This window comes from Cardiocondyla obscurior, linkage group LG10, assembly GCF_019399895.1.
Source record: "Cardiocondyla obscurior isolate alpha-2009 linkage group LG10, Cobs3.1, whole genome shotgun sequence".
NCBI lineage: Eukaryota > Metazoa > Arthropoda > Insecta > Hymenoptera > Formicidae > Cardiocondyla > Cardiocondyla obscurior.
Genome location: NC_091873.1, coordinates 4,649,033 through 4,669,094, shown reverse-complemented (window position 1 = coordinate 4,669,094; position 20,062 = coordinate 4,649,033). Strand labels below are relative to the sequence as shown.

Here is a 20,062-nt window from a genome sequence, read left to right as displayed (position 1 = left end):
AATGCTTACGGAAAATGTATTCGCGGGCTGCGTGTTACTCGAGTCACAGATAATGTTCCGACTAGGTTTATGAACTCCGCCAACATTTGATCGCCGTATACGTAACGTATGCAGTTGTATGCAGCTCGTGTCATAATAGCAGAAAGACACGTCGATCGATCCTGACTTTCATTATTTCATTTCATTCGAATTTACACGCTTACACGCTTACACGCTACATAAAAAATACACATTAAATTAAATTAAATAGGTATCTCTCCCACGATTCGTGCAAATTAATGATTTTAGTTTTTCTCACTTTCTTAATTGAAATGGTACAAGTATCTGTTTTCTTGTGTTTTGTTGCTAAAACAAGATAGTAGGAAAAGGCGTCAACTAACGAGGCTTCGTGGACGTTTAATGGCTATCTGTGCACAATGGCAGAATTTAGAAGGCGTACCGTACTTAGCAGTATTATATTTTAATCGTGACAGGGTGTAAGAAGTCATAGCGGCACGGTAATGACGACAACCGAGCTAGCTGGGTGTTACCTTTGTTTCTGGAACTGTTTGCGTATGCCGAGTTTGTTACGTCCGGTCTCAGCCGCATCCTGCCTTTCATCGGTGCACGTTACGTTGCCAAGATCGACTATTGAATTTGAAGGGGAAACTTCCTTCTTTATCCGCGTCATTGTCGTTGCCATTCGATTTTAGGCGATTTGACCAGTCCAAATTGGCATAATAGCTAATTATTCCGTAGGAAAAAAAAAAGATTAATTGAAAAGTAAACAGAATGATGACAGGCAGGCAGGCAGGCAGGCGCATCTCAAAATTCAATTAAAAGTTATACTCTCAAGTATAAATATCTGAAACGATCGCGAGAACGACGGATGGCGTTATTACGATGGGGAAAAAAAAATTTCGTAACACATCGCGTAATATACGGCACGAATGGATGGATGATGCGCCAGTTAACGATCCGTGCCAGATTTCATCGGCGCTTACAATTCAGGCTAATTTCTTGTACGTTTTCTAGCAGGTGATGCGGTTCTTCGGGATCTAACGCGCGCGCATTATATTCCCGTGTAATAGGAACGCAACAGAGTTGATAATAATCTTGTATAAGAATACAGAAATAAGAATAATAAGTCGCGAAAACAGCGAGAGATTACGTACGATAACGTAACGATACGTCGCCCGATACGACAATATATAAATAGGGATATTAATTATTTAAAATACCAACGATACTAAAATAATATTATAAATAAATAATCCATCTGTTGGGAATATTAATAATAATTCCAGTCGAAAGAACAACCTAACGACCGTTTGAAATTTCGTCGCGATTGCAGTGGATGGTGGATAATAAATATAATATGGTATTTGCTGAGATCTAGCGTGAAAACGCGTGATGCAGCGATAAACGCGCATGTCGTACATGGCAAGCTAAGACGTTCGATGACTGGCGTCCAACCTTATGGCGCGTGTGGACTGGCCTGGATGCCTTTTTTTTCCTGGAGTGTACCGTTATCGTAGAATACCTTAGGTTCTCCGCGATCATCGTCTTAGTCGGCGGTGTGTATATCGACGACGCGTCGATTTCGCTTGGCCGTTCGGGAGAGCGGGTCATCGCGTTTCGACTGTTCTGCCCGCTTCTCTTCTCGAGCCGCACGACCGCGCGCCGTGGTGGAATAAAGGCCGAGGTGGAATAAACTCTCGCCTCTCGCCGTCTCACGTTACGAGTCACGACTGGCCGCTCGTTCGATTTTCCTCAGTTCTATTTGGCGAACGTTCCGCGATAGATCGTTCGTTGTGCGAATGCTTCGCTCGTATGCAAGCACCGCGGCGTTGTTTTTCTTGAATCGCCATCGAGCTGCCGCAACGGCCGGCCGGCTCCCTCGTCGTCGAAATTTATTATCGTGCGCACTAAGAAGCGCAGGATGAGAGCTCGGATAGTCTTGCTAGGAATTTTGCTCGTATGCACGAGCGTGAGTACAAGTCTTTCCAAATTTTTCTCTTTTCTTATTTTTCATCTGTTTCCATCTGTTTGACAATTGACGAGATTCGGCTCGTTTTCGATTTCGAGTCGCTGTCATTGCCATTATCTTATTTATCGTTACTCATCTCCATTAATCGTAAATTCGGTTTGATCAGCTGATCCTGGATATCGAGTAATTCTATTAAATTTCTTTTTTTTTTTCCTTTAATAATTTGTCCATTGTTCTTTGATGAAATATTTTAAAAGTTATTTAAACATTCATAGATTGAGTATGCAGATAGCAGATCGAAGAAAACGACGCAGCTGTCCTTGCAGACCAAAGAGACTAACGTGGTGAATTTTATGCGGCTGCTGATGATGAGATTGGTCTTCGGGGTTGCTTCCGCAATGGGACTGGGCGAGAATCTCTCGGGTGTTCTTGGCGGAATTTTTGTGCCTCCTGGAGCTGAGGAATACAATGAGGATTATGGAGAGGATGACTTGATTGTACCTGATATTTTCTAAATTAGATAACTTTTAGTCTAATTGCGCGCACCTTCGATGGTTTTTAACATTGGATATTTCAGAATTTATTTTTTCCGATACACTTTTTGCAAAAGACTCTTTCATTTTCTAATTTAATTACTATTAATAAGATTTACTCAAGAATTTTATCGATTAGGGTGGAAATAGCGAACAAAAAGGTTTCAGATTCTGTTTGTTACACGTTAATGTGAAACGTTTAAAAACTTCTCATTAAAAAGTCTCGCTTGTGGCGTGATGAAACATTAGGTTACAATTGAATCGTAACTCTATCGATCTTGTGTAAAAGGCTTTTTAAATGATTTTGTATACCGTTATCCGTGGCAATTTTGGTAGATAGATGTGCACTGATTGCTAGGGGTAAAGATACGAATAGTTAATTACTTTGTTTCCGCTTTCCGCTTATTTCATTTACCATAAAAGTATGCACTATCAATTTTATCGATTGATTCTAGTTCAGGGAAATCTTCGGATAAAAATGAAATCAATCCTTAATCTTTGGAAAGTGTAAAACCAGTTTAAAACCACTTTCAAATAATTTGATACAATCACAATATTATTTTAGTTTATTTCGCTGTTTAATGAAATGTATTGGACCGTACGTACTCAGCAAATACATGTGTTATATAACAATTACATTATTGAGTAGAAAATTACAACTAACATGTACGTTACGTGTAATATTGTGTTTGTTGGGTATGTACATACATAGAACTGGATTTACCCCATACTTAAAAAGTAATCAATTCTAACGGTTAATAAAAGTAAATCGAATGATGATTTCCATAATTACTGTGAAAACTTGTAATTATAAAACACATCGTTATGCATATCGATAAGTGAGACGGAAAGCGTAATGTTATTGTTAAAGAGGAATTATTTATTTATTTATTTATTTATTTATTTTACCATAGTAAAAACAATTTTAGTTTAACAATAATATAAGTAATCTTAAATATTAAAAAACCCAGTCATTTTGCAACATAGAATTGCGTTTTGTATTATTTCAGTAGTTAACAAATTTTATTACAAATTTATATGTACCAATAATATAAAACGATAATTTGGTATAATCTATTGTAAAACGTATTTCGTCGATCAGATTTTTCTTTAAAAAATTATTAATTTGTTAAAAAAACTGAAAGTTTAATATTAATTTATGTAATAATCGAATGTTTAACTAAACTTATACAGTATTGCATAGTTCTAAAAAATATCTGTTTATACAATTAATAAATATAACAAATGTGAATTAATTATATAATATTTTTCTTTAAAAGAATAACAATTCTGGCAATAAAATTTTTCTTGATTAATTTTCGTATTATCGATTTATACAACGTGCATTATTATTATTATTATTATAAATCTCGATTCGTAAAAAAGTTTATCTACATTAGTTATGGCTAGTCGAGAAAATTAGTATGCGACAAACTTGCGAGAAAGATAAAAGAAATTAGACTAACGCATTTTTTTCCTTCGCATAAACATTCCTCGAATATTTCGATATGAATGGTATACTGTTTAATCACGTACAAGTTCTACTAACAGTTAGACGTAGCGTGTGCTAATTACACAGTAAGCCAATGTCCACCGAATGGGATTGATGTGTCCGTGTAACAGTTAATGTGCCGTATGTCGTATGCCATGTGAATTAATGTCGGCCCACGTTATACATACCATTGACGTTAAAATATTACTGATTTAAGATAACAAATTAAAAATATTTCTACTTATTTATAGATAATTATGTAAAACGTTACTTATAAATCGCTATCACTGAAAAAATCACTATTAATTTCTTCAAGGTTTTGATAACAACCGTTCTTTTTTCTTATAAGATCTCCCCAAAGAACGTTAGATTTGCAAGAAGGACAAGTACCTCCAATCGGTAAAATCATTTCATCCACACCAAATTCTTTCGCTAAACAAATTAAGTGAGCAGTTAAAAGACATTTGGGTTTTACGCAAATAACAGAATCTTTCTCTATCAAGATCAAATTACAAAGAACACATAACATCAAGGGCTTTTCCACTGGAAAGTATAATTCTTGTGACGGAACATTATTTTCTTTTGTTCTTTGCATTTGCTTAACTTTAGAACTAGTAACTTTGCCATAGCATATGGGCATGTGTAATGGTGGAGATATGTATTTATGATAATTTTTGGAAAATTCATAGTCCATCCATCGTATTGTCAAAGGTAGACGACACCAAGGTCCAATTTTCAACATTTCAGACAAAACTGTCAAACAAAAATCAAATTTCTTCTGTGACGATTTTTTTTTGGGAATGTGTTTTAATCGTCTACTCATATGCGGATGTTGCCAAGCCCATTCAAACTAAAACAATTCCATGTTAATTTATAAAAATAAACAACACTGTAATAAATATCATAGTAGTCCATCCTTGTTTTAAAGTCTTAAAAAAATAAAAACTAAAACTTACTCTAAGAGCAGAAGTGCTATTGGGAAATCCATGAATAATCAATACCATGTTCCTAAATATGACAATTAATTCAGAAAGTGTGCAAGCGAAAATACTTATTACTGTTTATTAAATTGATTATGTATGTATTTAACAATTATTATATATATATATATATATATCTATATATATATATCTATATATATATATATATATATATATATATATATATATTAAGGGTGTCCCAGGATTAGTGTGACAACGCTCGTGGGGTGATAGATCTCAACAAATTGAACGTAAAAGTTCTATATCATTTTACGTTTTTTCAAATTATAGTCGAGATATAAATTTTTTTAAATTAATAAAATACAGCGAATAAGTTCCACGCTCTAGTAGAAAAGAGCACAGTCTACTCTAACACACATGGGTCGACGCTCGATTGTAAATGTACCGAGCCGGCTATCTTGCCGCTATAGAAACAATTTTTGGCTCATGCGTGTTAGAGTAGGCTGTGCTTTTTTCTACGAGAACGTGAAACTTATTAGCTGTATTTTATTAATTTAAAAAAATTTATATCTCGACTCTAATTTAAAAAAACGTAAAATAATATAGAACTTTTATGTTTAATTTATCGAGATCTAACACCCCACGAGCGTGTCACACCAACCCTGGGACACTCTGTATATGTGTGTATATATATATATATATATATATATATATATATATATATATATATATATATATATATATATTACATAAGAATTACCATGGTCCTCTGTTACTAGTTTTCCAAGCTCCACCATGCTTTTTACCAGCATTATGTTGCTTAATCCTTCGTTTTGGATCTACAGTATAACCTATATAAGTTCTTCCCTTGTACTTTGGATTCATACAATACAGTAAATATACTCCACAAAAATGCTCTATTACTTCAGGCTCTTCTTCCATCATTGAATATTTTAAACTTTCTGGACATAACGAGTCTATTCTATTTTAAATACTTTGGCATTTTAATTTGAAAGGTGTAATTCACTGTTCTCGCAGCGACTTTGGCACTGTCATATAAACCAAAAAAAATACTTTTCAGCGGTATTAACTAGGAAACAAACACCTGGTCGATCCATACTATACCACCACATCGTCAGCAGTGTCCAGAATTACTTCGCAAGATGCTTCAACTATCAATTGCATTCAACATGTGACTCTGAATGAAAACTCTATCGTGAGCATTTCCCACAAACAGATACGTAACTTCTACGTCGTAATTATCATCGCATATTATTACATTTTGTAAAAATAAATTAATGTATATTGTATAATTTCAAAAAAGTTATAAATTCCGACATTTATGAAATAACTCGAAGAAAATAATATTCACACACTTGACTGAAACTTAATTAAATTTTTAATTTTCTCCATATGCAATCGTTTGTATTTCGTTTGAAGATATTTGAAGTGCAATTAAAATTATTTGTGAGTCATCCGTTTAATTATAATTAATAAATTAATTTTTTGGTTGGAAGTTAGCCGGAACATATTAAATTAACAAAGTCCTCATATGGAATCGTTTAAAGCTTGTCTAAAAGGTATGAAGTGCCTTTTTAACGTTTGTGAGTAATTTAAACATATTTTAATTAATTAATGGAAGTTAGCCGAAATTTTGTTGGGTCGGAAAAGACAGAGTCAGTTTCCCTTCTTAAATCTTGCATGCTGTATGGCCAGTGATGGGAATTTTAGCTCCGAGCAACATCGATGTTGCTGGAGTGGGGAACCACGCACACACGCCAGCGTCCTGTCGGTGAGCGCGCTTCGTTCGGCTTCGCTCGGTTTCGCTCGGCTTTCAGAAGAGGACAGATATACAGGGTGTCCGGTTCGTTTTGTCTCTCCCGAAATTTTGGGATAGACAATAATAATTCAAGACGAAAAGTCCTATACAATTATGCAAAATTTGTCACCGTTGATTTTATAAAAATTATAATGTCTCGGCGAATGAACGCTAAGAAATCTTTGGGCTTGGCGCGGCGATGGCATTGTTTAGTTTTCTACAGAAAGTAGCCGAATCGAATAATAATGATTGGCGAGCGGTTTCGGCGAATGAGCTCTAAGCAACTTAGGGGCCGGCCGCGGCGGCGACGGTGTTTATAAAGATGTTATCTGAGTTAACTCAAAAGGGGACAATCGCGAGCGCATTTGTTTTATTTTTGCCGCAATGATTTTGATACGTATTGAAATCTTTGCGGCAAAAATAAAACAAATGCGCCCGCGATTGTCTCCTTCTAGCGCACGTATGCCGCCGTCGCCTCAGATCGGAGAGACTAGCGTACCGCCGAACGCTATCTCTGGTGGTCCGTGTACCATATCTCCTGTCTCTCCTGATAAACCAAATAAACTTATGAAATAAATAATGTTAATACAAATATTATTGTTTTTATCAAAATGTATACTTTTATTAAACCCTTCTTAATCCCTTTCGTCCATCCCTGCAAAATGAATATTTTTTTTATTACATTCCCAGTGAACATGCATGTCTTAAAGATGTCTTAAAGACGTCATTTTTGAGACGTCTTTAAGACTTAACCGAAAGACATCTTTAAGACAATTTTTAGACATGTCGTGAAGACGTCTTAGAAAAGACGTCTTAAAGACGTATTTTCCAAGACGTCTTAACGACACGTCTGTAAGACAACATTAAGACGACTTTAAGACATTTGAAAAATCCGCGCGATTTGTAAGTCTTATAACCTCAAAAAGTTATCACGATCGTTCGTGCAAACTATCATGTCTGAGGTAAGGAAAAATATTAATCACGTATATTACAATTCCCTCGAGCATCTTTTTGTATTTGAATTTTGCTTCCACGAGATGACTATTTTCATTATTAATACAATTTTGTAATAAATATTTTTAAAAAATTGAAGGTTCCTTACATATTCACAAAATATTTGTCAGTAATTTATGTTCTATTTTAATAGGAACGAATTATTTTTACTACGTACAAATATTATAAGAAGCGAAATATTTATAAAAATATAATAATTGTAAAAAATATATGTATAAATTGTTTTATATGTATAAAAATATAATAATTGTAAAATACATATGTATATAAATATATTTTTATACATATGTATTTTACAATTATTATATTTTTATACATATATTTTTTTAATGTATTTTTATATTTTTATTTTTAATTAATGTTTTTATACATGTATTTTTCAAGTAATGTATTTTAAAATATATTACTCAAAAAATACATATATAAAAATACATTACTTAAAAAATACATGTACAACATAAAAATACATTAATTAAAAAATACATGTGTTAATATACTTGTATTTTTTAAAAATTGTATTTTTATATATGTATTTTTTAAGTAATTAAACAAATATAAAAACAATATTAATTTCTGTATTTTTTATTGCAATTAAATTAATAATTATTATTAATTATGGGAACGCGTAAAGTTGTCTTAAACACGTCTGAAAGTCGTCTTGCACATGTCTTAAAGACGTCTTAAACATGTCCTAAAAGACGGAATTAAGACTTCTTTAAGACGTCTTAAATGTGTCTTGAAAATGTCCTTTAAGACGTCTGAGAGACATCCTTTAGGCGTCAGAAAACGAGTCGTAAGACGTCTTTAAGACGTCTTTAAGACGTCTTACAGACAGTTCTGAAAGACGTCTTGTAAAATTTAAGACGTCTTTAAGACATCTTTAAGACGTCATAATGTTCACTGGGTTAACTTATACCGCGATGTTAAAATCAATTTATTAAACAAATATTATAAAATACGCGTGCACATAAAAAATTTATGTTCTTAATTATTTAAATGTAAAATGTACATAAGAAAATCGTGTATTTTAAAATATAACTTTTTTAATGTTTAAAAGTTATTAGAGCAAGTCATCCCAGTGAACATTATGACGTCTTAAAGATGTCTTAAAGACGTCTTAAATTTTACAAGACGTCTTTCAGAACTGTCTATAAGACGTCTTAAAGACGTCTTAAAGACGTCTTACGACCCGTTTTCTGACGCCTTAAGGATGTCTCACAGACGTCTTAAAGGACATTTTCAAGACACATTTAAGACGTCTTAAAGAAGTCTTAATTCCGTCTTTTAGGACATGTTTAAGACGTCTTTAAGACATGTGCAAGACGACTTTCAGACGTGTTTAAGACAACTTTACGCGTCCCCATAATTAATAATAATTATTAATTTAATTGCAATAAAAAATACAGAAATTAATATTGTTTTTATATTTGTTTAATTACTTAAAAAATACATATATAAAAATACAATTTTTAAAAAATACAAGTATATTAACACATGTATTTTTTAATTAATGTATTTTTATGTTGTATTTTTTTAAGTAATGTATTTTATATATGTATTTTTGAGTAATATATTTTAAAATACATTACTTGAAAAATACATGTATAAAAACATTAATTAAAAATAAAAATATAAAAATACATTAATTAAAAAATATATGTATAAAAATATAATAATTGTAAAATACATATGTATAAAAATATATTTATATACATATGTATTTTACAATTATTATATTTTTATACATATAAAACAATTTATACATATATTTTTTACAATTATTATATTTTTATAAATATTTCGCTTCTTATAATATTTGTACGTAGTAAAAATAATTCGTTCCTATTAAAATAGAACATAAATTACTGACAAATATTTTGTGAATATGTAAGGAACCTTCAATTTTTTAAAAATATTTATTACAAAATTGTATTAATAATGAAAATAGTCATCTCGTGGAAGCAAAATTCAAATACAAAAAGATGCTCGAGGGAATTGTAATATACGTGATTAATATTTTTCCTTACCTCAGACATGATAGTTTGCACGAACGATCGTGATAACTTTTTGAGGTTATAAGACTTACAAATCGCGCGGATTTTTCAAATGTCTTAAAGTCGTCTTAATGTTGTCTTACAGACGTGTCGTTAAGACGTCTTGGAAAATACGTCTTTAAGACGTCTTTTCTAAGACGTCTTCACGACATGTCTAAAAATTGTCTTAAAGATGTCTTTCGGTTAAGTCTTAAAGACGTCTCAAAAATGACGTCTTTAAGACATCTTTAAGACATGCATGTTCACTGGGATATTCCTATGTTTAACACTTTTCGGGACTGTACTTAGTTAACAAATTAATTTCTTTTACGAAAGCGGTCGAAATCAGTTAACTATTGCTGCTATTGACTCCAAGAATCTAATATTGTGTTTTAAGATTGAAGAGAAGTAATTTCAATTGTTTAAACAATTAATTTTGCAAAAAAGTCACTCATCGGAATCAAACGTAGAACGATGCTATGATGTTAAATAAAAAAAATTATGCAATTCCGATACTTGGTTTTTAAGAAATCCATTTGTTAATTAAGAAAAATATCAATATTGAAAAAAAATTTGTACCGTGTCACTCGCAGCGTCGTCCAAGAACCGAATCCGATGAGTGACTCTATTTGCAAAATTAATTGTTTAAATAATTTTTTACATATTTATTTAAATAATTCTTCTTTGATGCCGTGTTAAAAACAACCGTAATACCTATGTTGTTAGGAAAAAATAAAAATCGTTTATTTCGTCTTCAAGCAAACCATTTGTTAATTAAGCGAATTGTTTATATGGACAAAAAAGTTTAATTGTGTCAATCGCAGTGTCGTTTTATGACCGACTCCAATGACAAACTTTTTTGTATAATAAATTGTTTAATACTGTTGTCTTATACATGTAATACATCAATACAGGATGTCTGGTTGAGTAGTGAACATCTCGTAGTTATAGATAGAACTCGAAAATACAAATAGGAAAGTCCCGTACCATTTTGCGAAATTCTCAATTGTTATTGAGAAAAAAATTAAAATGCATAAAATGTATAGGCGTAAGAGCGACAAAGAAGCTGTGCGTAAGTGAGCGCGACAGACGACGGCGCCATTTCTAGCCATTCGCCTGTCGCGCTCACTTACGCACAGCTTCCTTGTCGCTCTTACGCCTATACATTTTATGCATTTTAATTTTTTTGTCAATAACGATTGAGAATTTCTATAACTAAGAGATGCTCACTACTCAACCAAACACCCTGTATATTATATAGGGTGTCCCATAGTAAAGAATCGAAATTGCAGGAGTAGGTAGGGCTTGTCAAGATAAATAGAAAAATTTTAATCCATTTTGTAAAATTCTCAACCGTTATTAAGAAAAAAATTAATTTGTCTAGCGCAAGAGCGACAAAAATGTCACGCGTGAGTGAGCGCGACAGGCAAGTAGCTAAAAATGGTGCCGTCGCTTGTCGCGCTCATTCACGCGTAGCTTTCTTGTCGCTCTTGCGCTAGACAAATTAATTTTTTTCTCAATAACGATTAAAAATTTTACAAAATGGTATAAGACTTTTCTATTTGTCTTGACAAGCCCTACCTACTCCTGCAATTACGATACTTTACTATGGGACACCCTGTATACACACATATGTATTCAGGGAGTTGTCTTTATCCGCTAAATTGAACAGTATATTTTAGTACTAGACAAATTGTGCGACCGTTACGCGCACGTTATTATACATAAAATCTCAACTAAATAGATTACAATATCGTTTCATTTTACGTGGCTTTTATTATAGTAACACATTACAATATACTTTTAAATGCAACATTAATACTTTTGCAATTTAATTATTTTTAAAGAATAATTTTGTGACAAAATCTTTCTAAAAATGTGTATTTTTTAAATCACTCTTTGATTCTAGTGTACTGCTTTCTTGTATTATGATAACCATATAATTCGTTACAGTTGACAACATCTATAAAAATAATAAAATTGTGTAGTATAATTAAATAGAAAGATCGATATAATTTACAGACATTCTACAAAAAAACTTAATTATTTTAATTATTTGAGTATCGATATTTTATATCATATAATTTAATACAAACCATACTTAAGATATGATTATCCATTGTCAAACCAAATAAGTAGAATGTCACTGGCCTGTGCAAAATTTGAATACGAAATTGTTGCATCTAAAACAATTGTAATTAATATCAATATAAAAAATTAATGTATATTATGTAAATGTATTTTAAGAAACAAACCTCTTCCTGCGTATCGATGTCTGTATTGTAACCATAAGTCGTGTTAATTAGTTCGACAGATTTATTTCCCTAAAAGTTATTATTGTGTTATTTAAACATTTTATTAAACAACAGACATAATAAATTACCTCTTTGGCTGCATTTTTGCAGACGCGACTTAATAGAGAAACTATAAAAACGTTAATAATGCACATAATCAATGCTACAAGTACGTCATCTATTGCACTTTTTAGTTGTCGTTTAATGTATCGATTGTATATAGTATATAAAGTTTGAATTGTATATAAAATATCCATTCCTATTTCCCAAATTATTTGAACTCCGAAAGCAGAACATATTATCCTTGATATTTTGCACAATTCTAAATGCACCTGTCTTAGAAGTTTTTAAACTTTGAATTTTTTTAATAAGAATTTTTTCAAAAAAATGTAATTTAAATATTTTAAATATTTGGCAAAAAATTTTCAATTTTAAATATTTACTTTGTTACTTGTAATATATGCACATGATTTTCACGTTTTGTCATAGAGATGTCTTCGTGAAATCGGTTACGAAGTTTATTCTGCAGTTTTTTTTTTATTTGAAACGGAATATGCATTTTAATTTGAGACGTGACTGGACTTTGTTTTCTTAATACAAAATTTGATGCAGAATAAATGCTTTGGCGCCAGTCAGATATTAGTTTCATTGAAAGAATATTTTTTTGTTGCTCGAAATCCATAAGTTTCGTATAATCTTTCAATTCAATAATGTTTAATTTGGTTTCTTTTATTGATAAATTTTTTATGGTCTCGCGTAGAAGATGATTAATTAATTTGAATTTTATGTGCATTAATCTGCATTATATAAAACCATGTTATAAATTACATTAAGCAATACAAAAGTGATTATTAATTTACATACCTCGAAAATGCATAAAATTCATAACAATTAACATAACTAATAGACAACGGAATTATTGATACAAATAAAACGTGAATTGTTTGTAGTATACCTATATGTGGTACCATATATAAATAACTCATTATAGATATTAGAATATAGAAAATGAACCAAGAAGTATTAAATCCTATTGTCATGAAATATATTTTGTCATAATTTACCGCTAGTCTAAGTTGTCGTAACGTTTTGTCAATCTTGAAAATCTTTTTATGACAAACAGCAATGTTCTGCAAATAATTTGTTATATAGTAACATTAATTATATACAATTATATATAGAGTAGAGCAATTATGTGCATTATTTTATTCGCTTACTTTCGAATACCACCAGCCCAGGATCATCTTGAGTATCGGAGATAAAAAATACAAATTTGGTATTACTACATATATAATACAGTCTAGCTTGAATACTCTAATAGTCTTAAAGTATTGTGCTATACCAAAAGCACCCCTATAAAAAATAACATAAATAATTAAGAGATATATCAAGCTGAGTACAGATCTTGGATAACCACGTGGATATTCAAAAACACGAAGTCCCAATATATAATTGAAATAATGCACCGACGTCAGTGCCTCGTAGAATGAATTTGGACGTGCAAATAACTTCATTTCCAATTTGTTCGTGTTATCTGTGTTTTTTCAATTGTCAATTATTTAATAAATAATTTTTTAGCTGATTGAATATATTGAACATGAATTAGTGTTAATTCTAGCGTTAATGGTATTATTTTTCTATTTTAATAATTGATTTAGATTAACGTTAATAATTTTAAATGTCGCACAACGCGTGTATTTGCATTCTACGAGTTAATGATTCACTTTCGTCGATAGCAGAAGCATACTTCGACTTAGAAGCATTTGTTATGAAAACCGTTGGTGTGTTAATCGAACATGCGCGAACGAGCACCCACTCTTAGCTTTTCAAGTAATTATATACGTATATGCATATTTTATACACACATTAAGCGCACGTTGTTTAATATAAAATCTTAATCTAATTTTTTCTTTGCTTTTAATTAATATTAACAGCTGTCTTTTATTTTGCTTGGCATAAAGTTAGCCAAGCGCAAGAACTAATCGGCGAAAAAGAGGCAACAATAAACAGTTAATTTAAATGTAACAATTATTTTAGATAAATGTGTGTACAGAGATTATCACATTTATTATATTACACAAAATTGAATCGCTCAGAATTTAAGATAACGTACATGTTGAGAATAGTTAATTACTTGCAAAAAAATCGCGCATTAGTTTTTTTTTTGTATAAATATGCAAACGCTGCACGAATAAGTAGGGAATAAAACTACCGAACAAAAAATTATGCATACATTTAAAGTATTTAATTTGTAGATATTTTGTTTGCAGTATCGATTTATTTCATATGGCTTTTATTTTTTTTATAACGCATTACGATACCCGAGTGGAAATTCATTTAGCTAATTTGATTTTGCAGCTAGTTAGATCGCAGATTAATTATATTTCTTAACAAGTAACTAGCCCGGTACTAGCCATAAATTATAAGAAAGCATTTATCATTTAGTGATCATCTTCAAAAAATAAAATTGTCGTTTAAAGAAAAAGAAACAAAATATGTCTAGCATCGGTCGTTGTCTAGTCACTGTCTATCGCGGACCATGTATCTGAATAAAATCTAAATGTTCTTCGCCGCGTACTTGTTTACTGTTGTGATCTGACCATATGCAACGTTCGCTCGACTACCGAAATAGCCGGGCAAACCAGTTCTTGCCGCCCGCCGCCAGCGGTCATTCACCCTGCGAATTCCGAGCGCAAGGTACCGGCCAGATGTAAACACACGCACGTACTCTAACATTACCGCGGCGGTCGGCTGCCGAATCTGCCGAGGAAACCGGTTCTTGCCGTCCTCCGCCCGCGCGTCCTCCACCTTGCGAACTTGGAACGCGAAATCAGCCGGTCAGATGTTAACACACGCACGTACTCACACTGCCGCAGCGGTCGATGAACCCGGGATAGGTCAGGACACGCAGCAGACTAAGCACGTGGCGAAAAACGTATAGATATCTAGCTTTTCTAGCTCGTTATTAGGTAGAAATAATTATTTAGTACCAAGTACGTTTAGAGTGTAACATTTATGGCTCAGTGCTGAACAGTATTGCTAAACAGCCACGATATGAATCACGAATTGGGTAGCTAATTATTAGGTAACGATTGGAATCAATTTCCACTCGAGTATACTTTCAAAATACAACATTAACTTTCTCGCAGTTTAAATAATTTTAAAGAACATTAAAGTGACAGTATTTATAATTTTTTTAAAATGTATATCTTTTATATCATTGTTCGATTCCAGTGAACTCTCTACTTGTACGATAATAACCATATAAGTCGTTACATTTTTTAATATCTATAAAAAGAATATAAATATGATGTAGTGCAATACAATGAAGAGATCTGTACAATTTACAGACATTTTAATTAAAACATTAGATATTTTAATTATTTTAGTTTAGTTATTTTATATCAAATAATATTGTAGATAAAGTAATAGCCATTTAATAATTAATTACATATAATTTAATGCAAACCATACTTAAAATATGATTGTCCATCGTCATACCAAATAAATAGAATGTCACTGGACTTTGCAAAATTTGAATACCAAACTGTTGCATCTAAAACAAATTTAAATAATAATATGATATATTAATATCCATTTTATAAATGTACCGTAAAAAACAAACCTCTTCTTGCGTATCCATGTCTTCTGTATTGCTATCTTGAGTCATGTGAATTAGTTCGACAGTTTTATTCCTCTAAAAATTATTATATTATTCAAATCTTTTTAAAAAACAATGGGCATGATAAATTACCTCATCGGCTGCATTTTTGCAAGCGCAACACAAAAACAAAACTTTGAGTAGGCCGACAAAGCTTAAAATGATTGCCATAAGTGTGTCTTCTAATGTAGCTTTTAGTACTTGTATAATACAATGATTATAAAAATTATATAAAGTTTGGATAATAGATATAATAACTATTTCTATTTCCCAAGCCATCTGAACTCCAAAAGCCGAATATATTAACTTTGAAACTTTGCACAATTCCAAATGCACCTGCCTCAAATGTATTTAAACTTAGACATTTTTATATAAAAGTTTTTAATTCAAATGTATTTAAAATTAATTTAATGTTCTGCAAAAACTTTGTATTTTTAAATACTTACTTTATTATTTGTAATAAATGCGTATGATTTTTATATTTTATTTTAGAAATGTTTTTGTAAAACTGGTTTTGAAATTCGTTTTGCAATTTTTTTTTCAAGTGGAATGGAATATAAATTTTATTTTTAAACGTAACTGAAGTGTTTTCTTAATACAAAGTTCGATGCAGAATAAAAGAGTTGGCGCCATTGAAATATTTTTTTTTATAGAAAGAATACCTTTTTGTTGCTCGAAATCCAAGAGTTTCGTATAATCTTTTAATTTAAAAGTGTCTAATTTTGTTTCTTGCTCTGATAGAATTCTTATGGTCTCGCGTAAAAGATGATTAATCAATTCAAATTTTGTGTGCACTAATCTGCATTTAAAAAACCATATTATAAATTATGTTAAGAAATACAGAAGCAATTATTAATTTACGTACCTCGAAAATGCATAAAATTCAAAGGCATTAACATAATCAACAGACACCGACATCATTAACACAAATATAATGTAAATTGCATGTAATGTATCTGAGCGTGCTTGGAAATAGATAAAACCGGTACTACTTATAAAAATAAAAAGAATAAACCACGAAGTCATAAATCCAATTGTCATGAAATACACTCTGTCATAATTGACTTCTAATCCAAGTTCTCGTAACGTTTTATCAATCTGGAATATCTTTTTATGACAAACAGTGATTTCCTGCAAATAATAATTTGTTATACAGCAACATTAATATATTTAGGTACATATCGTTTTGTTTTAGAAGTTTGTAGAGTACAGAGATTATATGCATTATAAATTTTGTGGCAATGATTTATATAATGCATTATTTTGCACGCTTACTTTTGAATGACGCCAGCCGAGAATCATTTTTAATATCACAGACAAAATATACATATTTCCTGTTACTAAAAATATAATATAATCTAGCTTTAACAGTTTAATATTTTCTAAGTATACACCCATACTAACAGCACCGCCACAAAACATAATATAAATAATTAAAATATATATAAAGCTGAATACTGATCTTGGATAACCACGTGGATACTCAAAAACACGAAGTCCTAATAAATAATTGAAATACATTACCGACGTCATCGCCTCGTAGAATGAATTTGGACGTGCAAATAACTTCATTTTAAATGTGTCTGTGATATCAGTTTCTTTTTAATAGTCCATTTATTTAATATGTAATTGTTTAGCTAATTGAATATATCAAACATCAGTTATTTATTAATTCCAGTATTAATAATACTTTTTTTGCTTTACGAAAATGACCAAAAATTAACGTGTAAATATCACACAACACGTACAATTTCACTTTACCAGTCAATGATTCACATACGTCAATACAAGGAACATACTTGAACGCATAAGCGATTGTTATGAAAGCCGTTTGTGTGAAAAATAAACATGCGCAAAAGAACACCCACTCTTGGCTTTCTAAGTAATCATATACATCCATATTATATACACACATATGTATTAAGGAAGTCGTCTTTATCCGCTAAATTGAATAGTTCATTTTAGTACTAGACAAATTATGCTTCCGTTACGAGCACGGTATTATTCGTAAAATTTCAATTAAATACACTACAAAATCGTTTTATTGTACGCAGCTTTTATTATAATTATATATTACAATATACTTTTAAATGCAACATTGATACTTTTGCAATTTAATTATTTTTAAAAACAATTATGTGAGAAGCTTTTTAAAAATGTGTATTTTTTAAATCACTCTTTGATTCTAGTGTATTGTTTTCTTGTATTATAATAACCATATAATTCGTTACAGTTGACAACATCTGTAAAAATAATAAAAATATGTAGTATAATTTGATAGAAAGATTGATATAATTTACAGACATTTTAAAAAAGATCCTTAATTATTTTAATTATTTGAATTTTGATATTTTATATCATATAATTTAATACCAACCATACTTAAGATATGATTATCCATCGTTAGACCAAATACGTAGAATGTCACTGGTCTATGCAAAATTTGAATACGAAATTGTTGCATCTAAAACAATTGTAATTAACGTTAACATGGAAAATTAATATATACTTTATGAAACAAACCTCTTCTTGCGTATCAATGTCTGTATTGTAACCATAAGTCGTGTGAATTAGTTCGACAGTTTTATTTCCCTAAAAGTTATTATTATATTATTTAAACATTTTATTTAACGATGGGCATAATAAATTACCTCTTCGGCTGCATTTTTGCAGGTGCAACTTAATAGAAACATTACAAAAATGTTAAAAATGCACAATGTCAATGCCACAAGACTGTGCTCTATTGCAACTTTTAGTAGTTCTTGAATGTACTGATTATATAAAGTATATAAAGTTTGAATACTGAACATAATATCCATTCCTATTTCCCAAAATATTTGAACTCCGAAAGCAGAACATATTATTCTTGATATTTTGCACAATTCTAAATGCACCTGCCTTAAAAATATTTAAACTTTCAAATATTTTAATAAGAATTTTTTCAGAAAAAATTATTTTAAATATATTTAATGTGGGGCAAAAAATTTTTGACTTCTAATATTTACTTCGTTATTTGTAATATATGCACATGATTTTCTCGTTTTGTCGTAGAAATGTTTTCATGAAATCGGTTACGAAATTTATTCTGTAGTTCTTTTTTTATTTGAAATGGAATATAGATTTCAATTTGAGAATCGACTGGACTTTGATTTCTTATTACAAAATTTGATGCAGAATAAATGCTTTGGTGCCACTCGGATATTATTTTCATTGAAAGAATATTTTTTTGTTGCTCGAAGTCCATGAGTTTCGTATAATCTTTTAATTCAAAAGTGCTTAATTTTGTTTCTTTTACTGATAAATTTTTTATGGTCTCGCGTAGAAGATGATTAATTAATTTAAATTTTATGTGCAATAATCTGCATTATATAAAACCATGTTATAAATTACATTAAGCAATACAAAAGTGATTATTAATTTACATACCTTGAAAATGCATAAAATTCATAGGAATTAACATAACCAATAGACAAGGGTATTATTGACACAAATAAAACGTGAATTGTTTGTAGTATACCTATACGTGGTACAATATATAAAATATTACTTATACATATAAAAATATAGACAATGAACCATGTAGTTATAAATCCTAATGTCATGAAATATATTTTGTCATAATTTGCCGTTAATCCAAGTTGTCGTAACGTTTTGTCAATCTTGAAAATTTTTTTATGACAAACAGCAATGTTCTGCAAATAATTTGTTATATAGCAACATTAATTATATACAATTACATATAGAGTACAGCAATTACGTGCACATGTTATAAATCTTGTGACAAATGTTTATAGAATTTGATGCATTATTTTACTCGCTTACTTTCGAAAACCACCAACCCAAGATCATTTTGAGTATCGGAGATGTAAAATATATATTTGGTACTACCACATATATAACACTATCTAGCTTGAATATTTTAATAGTGTTATAGTATCGTTCTACATTAAGAACACCGCTATAAAAAATAACGTAAATAATTAAGAAATATATTAGGCTGAGTAGAGGTCTTGGATGACCACGTGGATATTCAAAAACACGAAGTCCCAATACATAATTGAAATAATGCACAGACGTCAGTGCCTCGTAGAATGAATTTGGACGTGTAAATATCTTCATTTCAAATTCGCTCGTATTATCTGCGTCTTCTTAATTGTTATTTATTTAGTATATGATTTTTTAGCTGATTGAATATATTGAACATAAATCAGTATTAATTTTAGCGTTAAAGATATTATTTTTCGGTTTTAATAATTGATTTAGATTAACGTTTAAATATTACACAACACGTACAATTTTATTATAT

The 20,062-nt window shown here is 30.6% G+C and overlaps 3 protein-coding genes across 3 annotated transcripts; 1 reads left to right on the top strand and 2 right to left on the bottom strand.

Annotated features, from left to right (window-relative positions):
- The first annotated feature begins 1,686 nt into the window (after window positions 1–1,686).
- On the top strand, window positions 1,687–3,495 carry LOC139106301 (uncharacterized). Its single transcript, XM_070662933.1, has 2 exons — window positions 1,687–1,969; window positions 2,245–3,495. The coding sequence occupies exons 1-2, from the start codon at window positions 1,922–1,924 to the stop codon at window positions 2,482–2,484; spliced, it is 288 nt and encodes a 95-aa protein (XP_070519034.1). The 5' UTR covers window positions 1,687–1,921; the 3' UTR covers window positions 2,485–3,495.
- Window positions 3,496–3,569: 74 nt separating this feature from the next.
- LOC139106299 (structure-specific endonuclease subunit slx1-like) lies at window positions 3,570–6,331 on the bottom strand. The gene is made up of 3 exons (XM_070662930.1): window positions 5,696–6,331; window positions 4,951–5,002; window positions 3,570–4,844 (listed from the first exon to the last, which is right to left on the bottom strand). Exons 1-3 carry the CDS (start codon window positions 5,878–5,880, stop codon window positions 4,266–4,268), a joined length of 816 nt encoding a protein of 271 aa, XP_070519031.1. The 5' UTR covers window positions 5,881–6,331; the 3' UTR covers window positions 3,570–4,265.
- An 11,575-nt stretch (window positions 6,332–17,906) lies between these two features.
- Window positions 17,907–19,605, bottom strand: LOC139105929 (uncharacterized). The gene is made up of 7 exons (XM_070662289.1): window positions 19,579–19,605; window positions 19,183–19,448; window positions 18,762–19,115; window positions 18,408–18,654; window positions 18,280–18,348; window positions 18,134–18,220; window positions 17,907–17,999 (listed from the first exon to the last, which is right to left on the bottom strand). The coding sequence occupies exons 1-7, from the start codon at window positions 19,603–19,605 to the stop codon at window positions 17,907–17,909; spliced, it is 1,143 nt and encodes a 380-aa protein (XP_070518390.1).
- Window positions 19,606–20,062: the final 457 nt, after the last annotated feature.